This window comes from Asterias amurensis, chromosome 9, assembly GCF_032118995.1.
Source record: "Asterias amurensis chromosome 9, ASM3211899v1".
In the NCBI taxonomy this organism is placed as follows: domain Eukaryota; kingdom Metazoa; phylum Echinodermata; class Asteroidea; order Forcipulatida; family Asteriidae; genus Asterias; species Asterias amurensis.
Genome location: NC_092656.1, coordinates 12,683,989 through 12,700,451, shown reverse-complemented (window position 1 = coordinate 12,700,451; position 16,463 = coordinate 12,683,989). Strand labels below are relative to the sequence as shown.

General features: G+C 37.6%; 1 protein-coding gene across 1 annotated transcript; it reads left to right on the top strand.

Annotated features, from left to right (window-relative positions):
* Positions 1 to 6,954: 6,954 nt before the first annotated feature.
* LOC139941529 (uncharacterized) lies at positions 6,955 to 16,133 on the top strand. Its single transcript, XM_071938069.1, has 3 exons — positions 6,955 to 7,079; positions 7,942 to 8,334; positions 13,501 to 16,133. Exons 1-3 carry the CDS (start codon positions 7,046 to 7,048, stop codon positions 14,196 to 14,198), a joined length of 1,125 nt encoding a protein of 374 aa, XP_071794170.1. The 5' UTR covers positions 6,955 to 7,045; the 3' UTR covers positions 14,199 to 16,133.
* Positions 16,134 to 16,463: the final 330 nt, after the last annotated feature.

Here is a 16,463-nt window from a genome sequence, read left to right as displayed (position 1 = left end):
CTGGACTAACCCCTTGTGGTTTGTTTTTTTCAAAACTCTATTTATTTGTTGGATTTAACCCTTGTGATACTTGGCAATTTGGTCCCTGTTGGAAACAAACCTTGTGATGTGTTCTCTTTGTTTTTTTTTGTTTGTTTTTTTTGTTTTTTGGGGGGGGGGGATGGTAGGTCAAATTTGAAAAGAAAGTGCTGGACTTACCCCTTGTGTTTTTTTTTTTTCAAAACTATATTTATTTGTTGGATTTAACACTTGTGATATTTGACAATTTGGCCCCTGTTGGAAACAAACCTTGTAGTTTTTTTTTTCTTTTTCTTTTTCGTTTTTTTTTTTTTTGGGGGGGGGGGGATGGTGGGTCAAATTTGAAAAAAGTGCTGGACTAACCCCTTGTGTTTTGTTTTTTCAAAACTCTATTTATTTGTTAGATTTAACCCTGTAGTTGGCAATTTTGCCCCTGTTGGAAACATACCTTGTGATTTGTTTTCGTTTTTTTTTTTTTTTTTTCTTTTTTTTTTTTTTGGGGGGGGGATGGGGGTTCAAATTTGAAAGAAAAAAAGTGCTGGACTAATCCCTTGTGGGTATTTTCAAAACTCTATTTATTTGTTGGATTTAACCCTTGTGATACTTGGCAATTTGGCCCCTGTTGGAAACAAACCATATAATCTGTGTTTTATTAGTTGTTCGGCGGCCTTAATTTTATATGCTAGATTTACCCCATGTGATTGTTAACCGTTTTGGCCCAAGTTGAGAAAAAATGCTGGACTAACCTGTTGTGATTTTCTAAATATGGATTCAAATTGGATAAGAATGCTTGTCTAAGCCCTCGTTTTTTTTTCTTCATAGATTTCTGCCTACATTTTTGTGTGAACGCTGGATTTACCCTTGTGACTGTTTTCTATTTTGTCCCAAAATGGATGAAAATTTTATTTTATTTTTTGTTTCTCCAAACTTTGGTTCAAAATGTATACAGATACAGGACCTACCTCTTTTTTTCCATCCTAAATCAAATTTGAAAAAAGTGCTGGACTAACCCCTTGTTTTTTTTTTTTGTTTTTTTTTCAAAACTCTTTTTATTTGTTGGATTTAACCCATGTGATAGTTGAAAACTTTGGCCCTTGTTGGAAACAATAATAATAATAATAATAATAATAATAATAATAATAATAATAATAATAATAATAATAATAATAATAATAATAATAATAATAATAATAATAATAATAATAATAATAATAATAATAATAATCATAATCATAATCATAATAATAATAATAATAATAATAATAATAATAATAATAATAATAATAATAATAATAATAATAATAATAATAATAATAATAATAATAATAATAATAATAATAATAATAATAATAATAATAATAATAATAATAATAATAATAATAATAATAATAATAATAATAATAATAATAATAATAATAATAATAATAATAATAATAATAATAATAATAATAATAATAATAATAATAATAATAATAATAATAATAATAATAATAATAATAATAATAATAATAATAATAATAATAATAATAATAATAATAATAATAATAATAATAATAATAATAATAATAATAATAATAATAATAATAATAATAATAATAATAATAATAATAATAATAATAATAATAATAATAATAATAATAATAATAATAATAATAATAATAATAATAATAATAATAATAATAATAATAATAATAATAATAATAATAATAATAATAATAATAATAATAATAATAATAATAATAATAATAATAATAATAATAATAATAATAATAATAATAATAATAATAATAATAATAATAATAATAATAATAATAATAATAATAATAATAATAATAATATCACCTAGCTGTGCCAGGTGATATAAGGGTAGCTTCGAAGGAGATGGAAAAGATCGAGAAGTACCAGGACCTGGCTAGGGAACTTCATAAGATTTGGCAGGTGAAAGTGAAAGTAGTCCCCGTGGTGGTTGGAGCACTTGGCACCATTCCCAAAGCACTGGGGAAACATCTAGATGAAATAGGGACAAATGTGAGGGTAGATCTGTTACAGAAGGCAGCGCTTTTGGGAACAGCGAGGATCCTGAGAAAGACTCTTGAGATCTAAGGCTACGGGACGTAGCCCGACTCGAGGAGTTACCGGCACAAAGGAAAATGACATCTTTCTTTTGCATGCTGTGATAAAATGAAATAATAATAGATCACAATTTATTAAATTCCTATAAATATAAAGGCGTCCCACGCGAGGAACCAGTCACGAGGCGTATCCATGGTTACCTTAAATGTATTGATCCTGTCGGCCCTGTCCAAAAGACGTCTAAAATTTACGCCATCCCCTTGAGGGGGGGGGGGGGGGGCACCCGACGATCTCCCGAAAAAGAAGAATTGTGTCACGTTGAAAAACCTTTCACAACGTTGTCCACGCAAGATGAATAATATGCGAATACACGACATAAGAAATGTCACTGTCAGTATTGCTTCTTAACTTCAAATTTGTTTGCATTATAAGTGATATCTTTTTCAACAACCGCAGTACTTTTCTCAATAATGTGTTAGACTTTCCAAAGCTGACGTACGTCTTGTCACGTGCCTGTTTACATCAAATATGAGTCATTTTAAAGCCATTGCACCCTTTCGGTTAAGAAAAAAAAAAGTTCACAGATTTACAAATAACTTACAGGGTTTACAGAAGGTAGTGGTGAAAGACTTCTCTTGAAATATTATTCCAGGAAATGCTTCACTTTTTGAGAAAACAGCAAAACAATATCAATTCTCGTCAACGAGAATTACGGACTTATTTTAAACACATGTCATGACACGGCGAAACGCGCGGAAACCAAGGGTGGGTTTTCCCGTTATTTTCTCCCGACTCCGATGAGCGATTGAGCCTAAATTTTCACAGGTTTGTTATTTAAAATAAGTTGTGGTATACAGTGTGGGCCTTGGACAACACTGTCTACCGAAATGGTCCAATGGCTTTAAAACATATAGACCATTTTAATAAGGACTCGTGGTGATAAATCCAAAAAGGGTATATAGGACGGTTGATGGTGCAATTATTATTCAAGGTAAAGGACAATGATTGGTGTTTATTAGATGAGTCAGTAACACACTAAAGAGGACGGCAATAAGTTTACTGATTTTAAAGTGAGGGCGAACCTGCAAGGTTTCGCGATGATTGACATCGGCCTGTAGCAAAGTTGAGAACAAGCGGTTCTTAAAAGAACAATGTGTTATTATAGAAGTCATCATGGCTTATTAGTGGGATTTGCAAGTGAAACAAGTTTCCCGCTGATACAACTAATGATAATAGATAAATAATGGTAATGTTTTTAAAATTGGTACTTTAATGGGTTTTTTTATAATAATTGATTTAGTTCTCAATTATTATATCAATTACTAGTTTAAAAATAAAAAATAAAATACTGTTTAAATAATAAATAATGATTATAAATGAAAAAAAATAATGAACATATGCAAATTCTAGTTTTCAAAATATATTACAGTTGTAACAAAATGGTGATTAAGATAATGGTAATACATAACTAAGAAGTGACACTTTTCAACATTATGAGTATTAATTAAGACTCTATCTATACAGAAAGAGTGACTTAAATAGGAGCCAGTTCTTGAAGGTCAATGTCATCGACAGCTGTGTTCATTATTCTTGACGTAATTGCGTCATCACCGGTACAGTCACACTTATAAGTGTATTTTCACTTCAAGTCAAACTACTCACATTAAAACCGCAAGAAGAGAGACATTTCCTTCCGACTCCGTTAAAAACCTTCTTACCCAAGAAGAAGTGACTTCGCAATAATTATTCATATTTGAATTTATTTGCTATACACCAAGTTTAACAAAAAAGGACACACATTTATAACAAAGAACAAAGCCATACGTCTCTTGTTCAGGTATTAATCGTTAGGTAGTCAATTGTATTGGACATTACTAACAAATAATCCTTAACACAAAAGCTTCATTAGAGGCGAGCAATGGAGGGCTATCATTGTGAGAAACGGCTCCCTTAAAAAAAAAAAAAAGTTTTGAGGTAGAGATAATGTTCAACTTAACGCCCCCCACCAGTTGAAGCATTATGTTATGTATCTGAAAATACACGGAGAAAACGTTACCAGGATGTTTTTCTTTTATTATTCCCTTGCAATTAATGTATTTACCAAAATAAACCAAAAATGTACCCAACATTTTATCCAAGTCTTCACTTGGAATACACCAGGTGAGAATACTGGTCTTTGACAATAACCAAAGGTGTCCAGTGGCTTTATTTCCTGACCCTCTGATGTGACATTTGCATGACCGGAATGAGGTCGTATAATCATAACCTTTTCATAACCTTCCCCCCTCAATTAACTATCCAAAAGGGGGAAATGATGCATCGAGACAGGGTGCAAAAGTGAGTTACTATGTTACGTCACAGATGTCTGACAGCAATCTTTTACCTGGGGGGTAGTGAGAAATGCCAGTTGGCCACCTCATTCCACCCCCGGACAATCATTGTATTTCCGCCACACGTGTGCCTATAGAATGACACATCCTGATCTGGCAAAAAATAAAATCGAAGTATTTATAGAATTCTGCTAAGCAATTATGCAGTTGCTTTGTTCATAATTAAGCTTTTGAGTTGCTCTAATTAAGTATAAGGCGCAATTGTTTACTTATTTCTCCTCGTTAAAAAAAAAAGATGATTGAAAATAATTACTTTTTCAAAAAAGAAAAAACAAATCCGAAAGAGGTGGTTGTGGTTGTAGGTGTTAAACAAAACACTGTACGCGCTTTGCCAAGCCAGATGAATCAATTAACCGCTAATCACCAACTATTTCAACACTTTTAGTTGTAGAAACTAAATACTACGTTCGCAAATACCCCGGACATTTTCGCTATTCCAATTGGTGGAGAGCGCGTCACGTGGGTGTGTATAAACCTTTGTTTATGACCAGTATAAAGTGTTGAAACATGGGCGTGCTTGAGATGATTCGTTTTGAGTGTTGTGATCGGTGTCCCAACATGTCCTCGTCGTCGTCTCAAGATCACAATGAAGGGACGAGTCGCTCAAATCCACGGTGTTATGGCCGTAGTCGTAGACAGTCACCCATTTCTGTATTGTTTTTGAGTCTTTTGATGATTTTTTTTTTCTCTAATTTGTTTTTATCAGTTTGAATCAACTTTCCAGAGGGCGAGGTAAAATCAAACTCCCCCAAGATAGCAAACAAAATGACATCCCGCCCTTGCCTTGAGAAGCAACAGTCACTCCTCAAGGAAAGACAATGAACTAAAATCCAACACCTGAAAAGCCATGGGGATGACACTTCATGAACGACCCCAAGAGATGCTGATCACTCCCAGCCAGTGAACTTGTAATCAATAAAATCTGACGGGGGCAGGTGTCACTAGTGAATCCGCGTTTTCCCTCGCACGATGTTTGTGCACATGCCACTTTGGGGAATTCTTTGGGGCAAATCACTATCAAACGAACAACACAATCAGTTTAGTCACCTTCGATTTTTTTACGGGTCATTTTATTGACCTGAATAAGGTTATTCCTTAAAACTAATGTCAGGTCAATTTGGGTTTTTACTAGTGATCTCTATAGTGTCTGAACTTTGTTTTCTTCCGGTTAATTTTACTGACCCAGAGCCCCCGCCCCCCCCCCCTGTTTAGCCCTGTCAGGGGCTTGCTTAACAATACTGTCTGCTGAGCAGAAATGAACAGGATACCAGTCATAGGTTGAACATTTTGAATGGTAGTTTTTCAGGTAAAGCTATTCTGGTAAGCATGATTTAGTTGTGCTTAGCAACTTGTAATGCTTGAGCAGCTCTATGAAATTGGACCCAGTGAGATGTGCGATTAAAGAGATCATGGAGTTTGTGCTTAATACCCAGCCTCGCTTTGATCGGAATGATTTGTGTAGAGAAGTATAGATAAGATTGCTCCAGCAGAATGGAGTTGTAAACATAAAGTGACATTGTTTAGTTAATTCACTTATTGATTTAAATAAAAATGATTCAATAATAATAACTAGATCTTGAAATATCACATTTATTTTTACGAAGACGTATCAGGATAGTGCCCTATCATTGAGCAAGTATCATTCGTGTGACTTTTCTCAGCTCCCTTGGGAGTATAAATACAGCCCCGAGCTGCCTTTTTCAAGGACAGTATCAAACTCTACCCTGGGAGGTACGTATATACGTTCATACACGTGGTGGGTAAAGAGAACCAATTACACTAAAGGCATCTTGCTCGGGTATCAGACTACATTTTGTTTTACGCTCATCATTTAAGGTTAAAATATAATAAAAACGAAACAAAACTCGAGTTTCTGTGAAATGTTAATTTTATGCAAAGTAATAATAAAACAAAATGTTTAAATTATGGATCAATAGCACACGCACAAATCTTAGATTTACGGAATTAATGTTTTGAATAACTTCAGATATGTCAGAATGTTGTGTCTTCATCATGTCTTTTCGTGAGAAAATAGAAGCTGTTTCAAATTGCCCAATAGGAACCAAAACGTAGTATTAAGGGAAGGATATTTTTACCCTAGCAGAGTCTCAAAGAAGGCTAAATGTCATATTCGTAAGAAACAAAACCAACCGCATAAAGTTGTTAAAAATTAAAGTATTATTATTAGTGACGGGTGAGGTTTTTTTAATCGCTTTGACGTGCGCTATAAAAAGATGACTATACATACGTCAATGTAAAAAAGGGTATTACGTGTGGGCCAGTATCGCTTACGCATGCCTTATAGGGCGGATTGATTTTACACCCCAGTCATCCAGTTTACTTCCGGAAAGACTTAACGCCAATCAGAACCTACATACGGATCAGCGCACAGCAGGACATCAGGACGAACTACTTTGTTGCGCCACTGCCGGCATGTATAAGTAGATACAGTTATTCCTGTAGTCGGCATTAGACGATTGAACTGCAAAAAAACACACTTCGTCTCCTCAAACCAACAAAATCAACCCGGCTACAGATTAGAAAGTTCCGAAGACGAATTCAAGATGAGAATGCTGCTAACTTTACTCCCCCTTTTGGGTAAGTTTAATATATTTATTGACTGACTTTGCCTTTTCAGCGTCTTGTTTTAAAACACCTTTGAAGTAAAGTTTTACTCTCTGATAGTTTAATTGTGTTCCGATTTTAAACATTGCTGGCTTGGTTTACCCAATGCTACGTACAGTTCAGAAAGAAGCACACATTGTTTGTTCAATGAAAGATAAGTCGTAATTACTTCCTTAAAAACTTCTCTTTGAGTTTTATAGCACGATTTGTATTCAGTTTGGTGTTATGTTATCGGCCGTCTTCTTCTAGACGCAACTTTCATCGACCAACTCTCTAAACAACTCGCGCGTTTCGAGACAGTCATTGTTTAGTTCTTAATCAGAAGAGTTTAGCTTCTTCTAAAAGTTGAACTTCCTCTGAGAAACTTTTAAGAACTTTTGAAGCGTTCCCTTCTTGAGCTCGTCATCAATCCTTCTTGTCATAACAAAGATCAACGATATTAAAATAGAAACAATGGGAGTTTTCCTTCTTAAGGAATTCTGAACTAATCAGCAGTTACTTCCGGTCAGGATATTGGGCTTAAGAGTCATTTCTTGTTTTTGTTTCTCGAGTCATTTGTAAGTCATCCTATTTGTCTCTGCATTAACAAATTGAAGACGAATGGGGTGCCTGTTAATAAAATCATAATGTGTTTTTTTTCCCCCAGCAAAATGTGAATGATTTTGTTGCATCTTATACATTGATTTCGTTTATGAAAAAACATCAGCAGGGGTTGTCTTGGCACGTATTGGGCTTTATTTGTGTTTCTAAAAAACTTGTTATCATAATCGATTACACACACCTGTTGAACAGTTATAAATAAAACCGAAATGCTATTTCCCTTTTCTTGATACAGGGCTGGTTGCAGCTCAAATGCAAGGACAAGGGTATGACAACACTAGAGATGGCTTCTTCAATGACGTGGGGAAATCAACCAGCACCCTACCACCGCGGGCCCATCCTGCACCAGGGGTCGGTGGAGGAGCTGCACAGCAAGCTGTACCAGTCGGTGGCCAACTGGGTGGATCTCAGTCGAGCACCAAGCCTCCCCATGGCGCCGCCCCGATCGGTAACCCCCAACTCCCAGCCGTTGTAGGAGCCAACGCCGACCCGAGTAGATCAGGTGGTTCATCGGGTGGCCTGACCGGCTTCGGAGCCCACGACTATTACAATGGCGGAACCGGCCCCGATGTCCTAGCCCCACAAGCCGCGGCTCCCTCTGGGGGCAGAAACACGAATCAAAACTCAGGTGAGCAAACGAATGGCTTTTTCGGTGTCGATGGTGGCGGCGGTGGTTATGATATGGGACCTGGACTCATGGCCGGTCATGCTCACGGAGGGTACGACTCAAAAGACATGCAAGATAAATCCAACGCCAATGAAGTGGTAAACGCTGGTGCCGCTGCAGGAACTGTAGTCGGTGTTGTCGTCGCTGTCATCATCGTGATTGGTATCTTTGCACTGGTCGCTGTCTTCCTCGTTCGGCAAAGGCGCCAGTCTAGAGTGGTCATCGGCTCCGTGTAAAACCAATGAACAATTATCTGAACTTTAATTTCGTTGTCTTTAATCTGTCTTGCTTTTTTTCTAACTATCTTCCGTGATATCCCCATGATGTGTGCGATAGGAGTTGTTAATATTTTATGCAGATATCTCTTCAGTAATGTCCTACTACATTATTGCCTTTCTCTCTGTTATTTTGAAAGCACAGGGCTTCAGTCAGCTCTGAACTTAAAGAGCTTCCGTACAAATCAAAGAGGAAACACCATGTCTTGACAATTTCTTTTGTCGCATCAATATTGTTTAAGTCTCCCATCGAACTAGACTCGTACAAGTGTATTTCTCTAGATACACTTTTAAACATTTATTATGCACAATGGTTCTGAAAAGCAAAACTCCAATATTGCAGTCATGTGTATACATTAACTTGAACATACTACAAAGTAAAACTATATGGCGCTCCTCTTTCCTTGTTCATTACCATAGTCTTCTGGGTATCACACCCTGTAGAAGACGTCAGGGGATTGTACAGTGCCTGTTTGAAGAGTGTTGACGGTCTCAACATTTCTCGTTTCTCATTTCTCATTTCTTCGAAAATTTGACGCAATATCTTCTAGTCCTTCTTTCCAGCCTTAGGCTGTTTCATGTTTCTTTTAAAAAGTAATTAGTATTTTACTCAAGCAATTTGAAAACCCGTTGGCTAGTCAAAAGGTATTGACCATGTTTGGTTGATTAGTAATAACTAAAGAAACCTACCATAATGCCCTCTGCTGGTTCAGTTTCATTTTGTTTAGTTCTAAATCAGCAATGAGTGTGTCTACCCATTAGAATATGCCTCATGAAAGAGCAGTCGGGCGAGAAATTTGTTAGGCGGGGCACCCATAGGGTGTGGACCGAAATACATATTTTTGTTTGATGACACGAAGAAAAGATTAACAAAGACGGAGCGCTTTGTTGAGATTGGAAGTAGGTTTTGTACTAACATCTGTGTTGATTGAATAAAAATGTGAAATTAGTATTCTTAGTATTGTGTAACCGGTTCTTCTTGCATCCCTTTTATCAGAAGGGCGCCGCCAACGACCCACCGTCACCACGCCCCACTGCCACCATCGCCACCCTTTCGAAATGTTTTTGTTTGTTTTATATTTTTGATTGTTTGTTTTTTGTTTGTCAATGCCTTAAAGGAACACGTTGCCTTGGATCGGACGAGTTGGTCAAAACAAAAGCGTTTGTAACCGTTTTTTATAAAATGCATATGGTTGGAAAGATGTTTTAAAAGTATAATACAATGATCCACACAAGTTTGCCTCGAAATTGCGTGGTTTTCCTTCTACTGTGCGAACTAACATGGTCGGCCATTTATGGGGGTCAAAATTTTGACCCCCATAAATGGCCGACGTGTTAGTCGACGATGTAAAAGGAAAACCACGCAATTTCGAGGCATGTTTGTGTGGATCATTGTATTCTACTTTTACAACATCTTTCTACCCATATGTATTTTATAAAAAACGGTTACAAACGCTTTTCAAAGACCAATTCGACCGATCCAAGGCAACGTGTTCCTTTAACCAGATTTAACCAGCATTTGTTTTGTATTGTTTTTGTTTCTGTTGTTTTATTGTTGTCAATTGATATTCATCTCTTACTGAATCAACATATTTTTATTTTTAATTTTTTTTTATGAGTTGACCCTTAAATTTCTCCTTTACCTACTGCTGGGTTTCGGCAGTCAAGTCCCGAAATTTCATTATGCTGCTTAAGCAAACATGTTTTTGTATAATAATAATTGCGTAGCAGAGGAAACGGTACACCAGTCATAATTTTTGATAGTACAGTAAAGCTTCTTCAAACTCGACACATAACACCCTGTAGGTGGACAGAACCAAAATCTTTGTTTGTTGTGTTTTTTTTTTTTCACTCTTTTTGTTTTTTTGCCCGTTCATCCGAAATATCCTGGGCACAGCCAAACAACCAGATTGTAGTAAAGGAAGGATATACATTTGGTAATAACTGAACATAAATTACATTACAAACTTTGTCAGAAGCTTTCAGTACAGCGTTTAAGTTAAGGCCTATAAAGCATTTTTAAATTTGGGAAATTTCACTTCGAATTTGAGAAGCTTTACTGTAAATAACGTTGCTCAGATTGTGTATTCCTATTGCAGATTAGTCTTTTTTTCTGCGTGGACGTTATTCGCCATGGAAATTCGGCGATATCTCATAACGCGATCACCTTTTGAAATTCACATGCTCAGTGTTGTTGCATAATGTACTTATGACTTAGCCGATTTAAACAAAACCGAGTGGTATACATTGCCTTTGAATGCACTGGTCCAATTGGTAACTGTCATAGACATTGCGAGCTGTTGTTAGTTTTAAACGGTTCCCTCTGACTCTGTTCACACTTGGTGGATCCCAACATATACATAAAATGTCACATAACTAGGTTTTAATCGGTCGTCGAAGTTGCAAGAGAATGATAAACACCATAGATTCACAAAATGTTTTCAGATGTCTAAAACAAGACTACAGGCCGTAAGTTTGTAACAAATATTTGAGCTCCTCTCAAAAACTAGTTTACTTCAGAGGGAGCCGTTTGGACTAACAACAGCTCCCAATGTTAACAAGCAACTTTCATGTTTACAATTATTTTGAGTAATTACCACGTTATACTGTCCAGTGTCTTTAAAGGGCTTCTTAAAGCCCGAGCCCCCGCCAAGATATGTTTTATTTTCGAACTAACACAGTCGGCCATGTTATGGAGTCAAAAACTTGACTCCACAAAATGGCGTGCCGTATTAGTTCACGGCCTATAGGGCAAACCCTACCATTTCGAGGCATTGTATGGTGTGCATCATTATAATCTACTTTTAAAACATCTTCCAAACCATATGCATTTGATAACAGACGGTTTTAAACGCTTTGCATGGACCAACTCGACCAATCTAAGGCAACGTGTTCCTTTAATGTCCATAGTCATTAAAGGAACACGTTGCCTTGGATCGGTCGAGTTGATCCACACAAACATGCCTCGAATTTGCACTGTTTTCCTGTTACATCGACTTACACGGTCGGCCATTTACGAGAGTCAAAATTTTGACTCCCATAAATGGCCGACGGTGTTAGTTCGCACAGTAGAAGGAAAACCACGCAATTTCGAGGCAAACTTGTGTGGATCATTGTATTCTACTTTTAAAACATCTTTCCAACCACATGCATTTTATAAAAAAAATAGTTACAAACGCTTTTTATAGACCAATCGTCCGATCCAAGGCAGCGTGTTCCTTTAACTACACCCTCTACTCTCACCACACATCCACCCCTTTTCATAGGTATAATCACCTCCTTGTAAATATTCAACCTGAGAGCAATTTTAAAGCCATTGGACCCTTTCGGTAAACAGTGTTGTCCAACACCCACACTTTGTGTACCACAACTTCTATATCAAATAACAAACCTGTGAAAATTTAGGCTCAATCGGTCATCGGAGTCGAGAGAAAACAACGGAAAACCCCACCCTTGTTTCCGCGCGTTTCGCCGTGTCATGACATGTGTTAAAAATAAATCCGTAATTCTCGTTAACGATAATTTGTATTGTTTTGCTGTTTTCTCAAAAAGTAAAGCATTTCATGGAATAATATTTCAAGAGAAGTCTTTCACCATTGCCTTATGTAAACCCTTTAAGTTATTTGTAAATCTGTGAACTTTTATTTTTTTTCTGAACCGAAAGGGTCCAATGGCTGATCCAATTAGTCAAATTTCGTAACATCTACACTGCATAAATCGAGGTGTAAAACTGATTATCTTGGTACCGTTTGTGACAACACCGACACAGAGTTAATTTCACCAACTATGTAGTAGGAATGTGTAGCTGCACGTTACGCGAGCAATGTGAAGGTGACGTCACCACTTTGAGCACTTGGATGTTCATGTATGACGTCTGCGCGCACGTACGTACCTGACGTGAAAAAGAAATGGTAACCTCACGTACGATAAAAACGTGAGATTTCAACGACACCATTTTCTGACGTTTACGTTCACGCGGAACGCGCACTTAAACCCCCCTAGTAATGGGGATGAGTAACACCATGTTGGTGTTGTAACAGATAGCTACCAGGAAGAATCAATTGAATTCTCCTGTTTGTGCATGGTACCAATGCTGGTGGGTGTCCAGTATAAATAAATTATTAGTTAACGTCTAGTGAGGGCGCTGCTCCATAAGATAGTTCAAGTCAAAAAAACAAATATGGCCTGTTCCTGCTGAAATGACTCATAGGTATATCCTGTAGCCAAATCAACCAATCTCAACCAGGCCTCAGCTGATTACGCTCTTGGCATAGTCAAATAATGAAAGGTTGTCTGCCCCCACCCCCTAAACAATACACGGCCCTAATAAATGTTCTGTTGTTGCGTATGTTGAATAGCAGCGGACCCAACCCAGTAAGTTAACATAAATGGAAACTAAAAATGGTTCGGGAACCGGCTTCAACACCCCCCCCCCACCCCATCCTCCACTCCCAACATAAAAAAGGTGGGGTAATATGCCATTTCCTCAGTGTGAAGTTAATAAGTAGATGAAAGTATGACTAGTCACCGCGGACACATACATCGGAGTTTCAGATAATGTCCATCATGTTGTTATGTTATCATGTTCTCTGATAAATGCAATATCACAGTGAGGTTGTGAAATTACAATTTCTAAAATATTGATTGTTGTTGCAAATTTTGGACTTAACTAAACATAAATAAAAGTGATTACCTGATGTCATGGCCATGCATAGTTGACTGTTGGAGTCTTTGACTAAAGTGTAATGATTATGATTTAATTTGGCAATAATTATGTATGTAGCGCAGCCCCGTCACCACCAATGCCACACAAACTCAAAATGGCAACTCCTGTCAACTTGTTTCATTTCAGGTCCTTATGGGATCGGTGAGGGCGACATCCCCGTTGGTACTTACGAAGCCGCCCACAAACTGATGCAACAGACCATGCAAAACGGCAACATTCTACCGGGAGAGTTGGGTGGAGGCATCGGTATCGGCACTGGACCCGGTACACACCCAGGACGAACCTCTGGCGAAAGGATCAATCCAGACTATTTCGGAGGTGCTGCAGGCAATGGAGCTGGAGGACGTGGGGCAAACCACGGTCCGAACGGCGGGGGTCAGGGCATGCAAGGTGGCGGCATGCAAGGTGGCATGCAAGGGGCAGGACATGCACCGAGTTCGGGAAGGCACGGCGGCTTGAACGACCTCGGCATGGCTGGTGCTCCGGAGCCCGCGGGTGGCTTTGCAGGAGCCCCATACCATCCCGGTAGAACGTCGGCTGAAGTCCGTCGCGGTAACAACGGATTGGGCGCTGGGATGGCCGGCGGGGGTATGCATGGGGGTATGGCACACAACGGGGGCATGAGGGGTGCAGGTGGTCATGGCAGTGGACACTTTAATAACCTTAAAAGTCAAGGGAAAGGGGAAGATAAAGCCGCCAGCGGGGGTGCAGCAACCGGAGCAGGTATCGCGGCGGCTGCTTTAATAGTTGCTGCTGCCGTGGGTGCTATCATTTTTTTCGTAGTCAGGAAAAGAAAGCATTCTAGACTAATTAACTCCGCATAAACAAATTTATATAAACCCCCAAAATTCAGCACAGAGATTTTGATAGGTTGTTCAGCATTGCTCCATGGTAAGCACATTATAGCTAGTTACACAAATTAACATATTGTGCAAACCATCCACTGTGGTCATGCGTAATTGTCTGCAATCACATAAACAAAAAACTTTACAAAAAACAAACGAACAAACAAACAAACAAACAAACAAACAAAAAAACAAACAAACAAACAAACAAACAAACAAACAAACAAACAAACAAACAAACAAACAAACCAGAGAAAAAAAAAATAAGAAGAAACACCCAGCAGGGTGGATATGTTTTTGTTATTGTTATTACTATTATTAAGATGGACTGAATCTGACATTTTAGTTAGGCTGCTATTTAAATAACTAGCCTCGAATATGACGTCAGAAGATATATCCTGCATCTGACGTCACAATTCAGTCTAGTGGGTAAACCTAGATGCTGGCCTAAGGACCAATGCAGTTTCTCGCCGCATCGACCTCGACCTTGCATCCATGCTGTGCTAAAAACTGGTAATCGCATCTGTCGTGTCACAATTGCATGAATCTACCCAGTGAAACCAATGCGTTTGTGAGACCGGTACATGTATTACGGATAAAGACAGGGAACCAGGCTAGCTGCCAGACGGTTATGGGGACAGACGTTAAAGAATCACGTTGCCTTGGATCGGACGAGTTGGTCAAAACAAAAGCGTTTGTAACTGTTTTTTATAAAATGCATATGGTTGGAAAGATGTTTTAAAAGTAGAATACAATGATCCACACAAGTTTGTCTCGAAATTGCGTGGTTTTCCTTCTACTGTGCGAACTAACATGGTCGGCCATTTATGGGAGTCAAAATTTTGACCCCCATAAATGGCCGATGTGTTAGTCGACGAGGTAAAAGGAAAACCACGCAATTTCGAAGCATGTTTGTGTGTATCATTGTATTCTACTTTTGCAACATCTTTCTACCCATATGCATTTGATAAAAAAAAAACGGTTACAAACGCTTTTCAAAGACCAACTCGACCGATCCAAGGCAACGTGCTCCTTTAACCTCTCTCCCAATGTTCCCACACTAAGACACACATTGCTGTCCTCCTGATCAGAAGTACCTCCGTAGAATTCTCTCAATAATTTCTGAGAATCCAAGCGCACAATGAAGGCAAAATAGGAAGAGGGCAGAGCCGTATATTGGATCAGTAACGGCACCTTGCGATTAGATGTAACTTTGTGTCCCCAGAACGCGTTGGCGAATACTAGGTGCCAGACTAGTCCGCCCATTTGGTTGTGGTGTATTTCGAGACAAAATGGCGTCCAGCAACCACGTGACCCCTCCCAGAAAAACTAGTCCCTCTCTCTCATTCGCACAAACACTACTGTACCATGCCGTCCGAATGAGAACCGCGACAAAAATAATTATCAATTTTAAAACAATGTTACTATATGTGTCTCGTTGACCGAAATATGATTTAAATTTAAAAACAACGGTGTTGTCATTCTAAGTTTTCTTAAATTATTTATTGATTTGTAAAGCGCTCAAAGCAATTTCTTGTTTGTCAAATTAGTTATAGTTGTATTTGTAAACTTAGAACTTTAGTTGTATTGATTAGAACATAAACCACATTTCTGAAAAGAGTGTCTGTTCTGTCTTTTTGCTTTTTGTTTCAGTGTAATGTCTTTTTCTCATTCTTTTTTTTCTGTTTGCCGTTGAAAAAATAAAATAAAAACCTTTTACTTTGTAACTGGTGATCATACGTTGTATTTCAATTCGAGATGGTACAGACGTGAATAGTCTAATACACTGATGGTATTGTCAAAGACCAGTCTTCTCACTCGGTGTATCTCAACTCATGCATAACATAATAAACCTATGAACATTTTTGAGCTTAAATATGCTATGTAAGATTTTTGGCCGAATGACATTTTTTTTTTTTTTTTTTTTTAATTCAATAGATATTTTGATGGGGGTCGAGAAAGTTACCAGCTTTCATTTGAGACTCGAAAAGTCCACCAATTATGAGATAAAGTGTTCAAAATTAGTTTTTGTCGGGATCCCGACAATATCACGTGCCGATTCGTATGTGTTTTATAAGAAACGTTTCAAACTTTTGTCATGGTTTCTGACCTATAAATATAAAAGTTCAACTTTTTTCGTTAGAGCGGGTGATACTCTTCGGAATATCATTCACTCAAAAAACAATACAATTTTTAATGTTTGGGCCGGGCAACAATCTGACATAGCATCTTTAATTGATCATC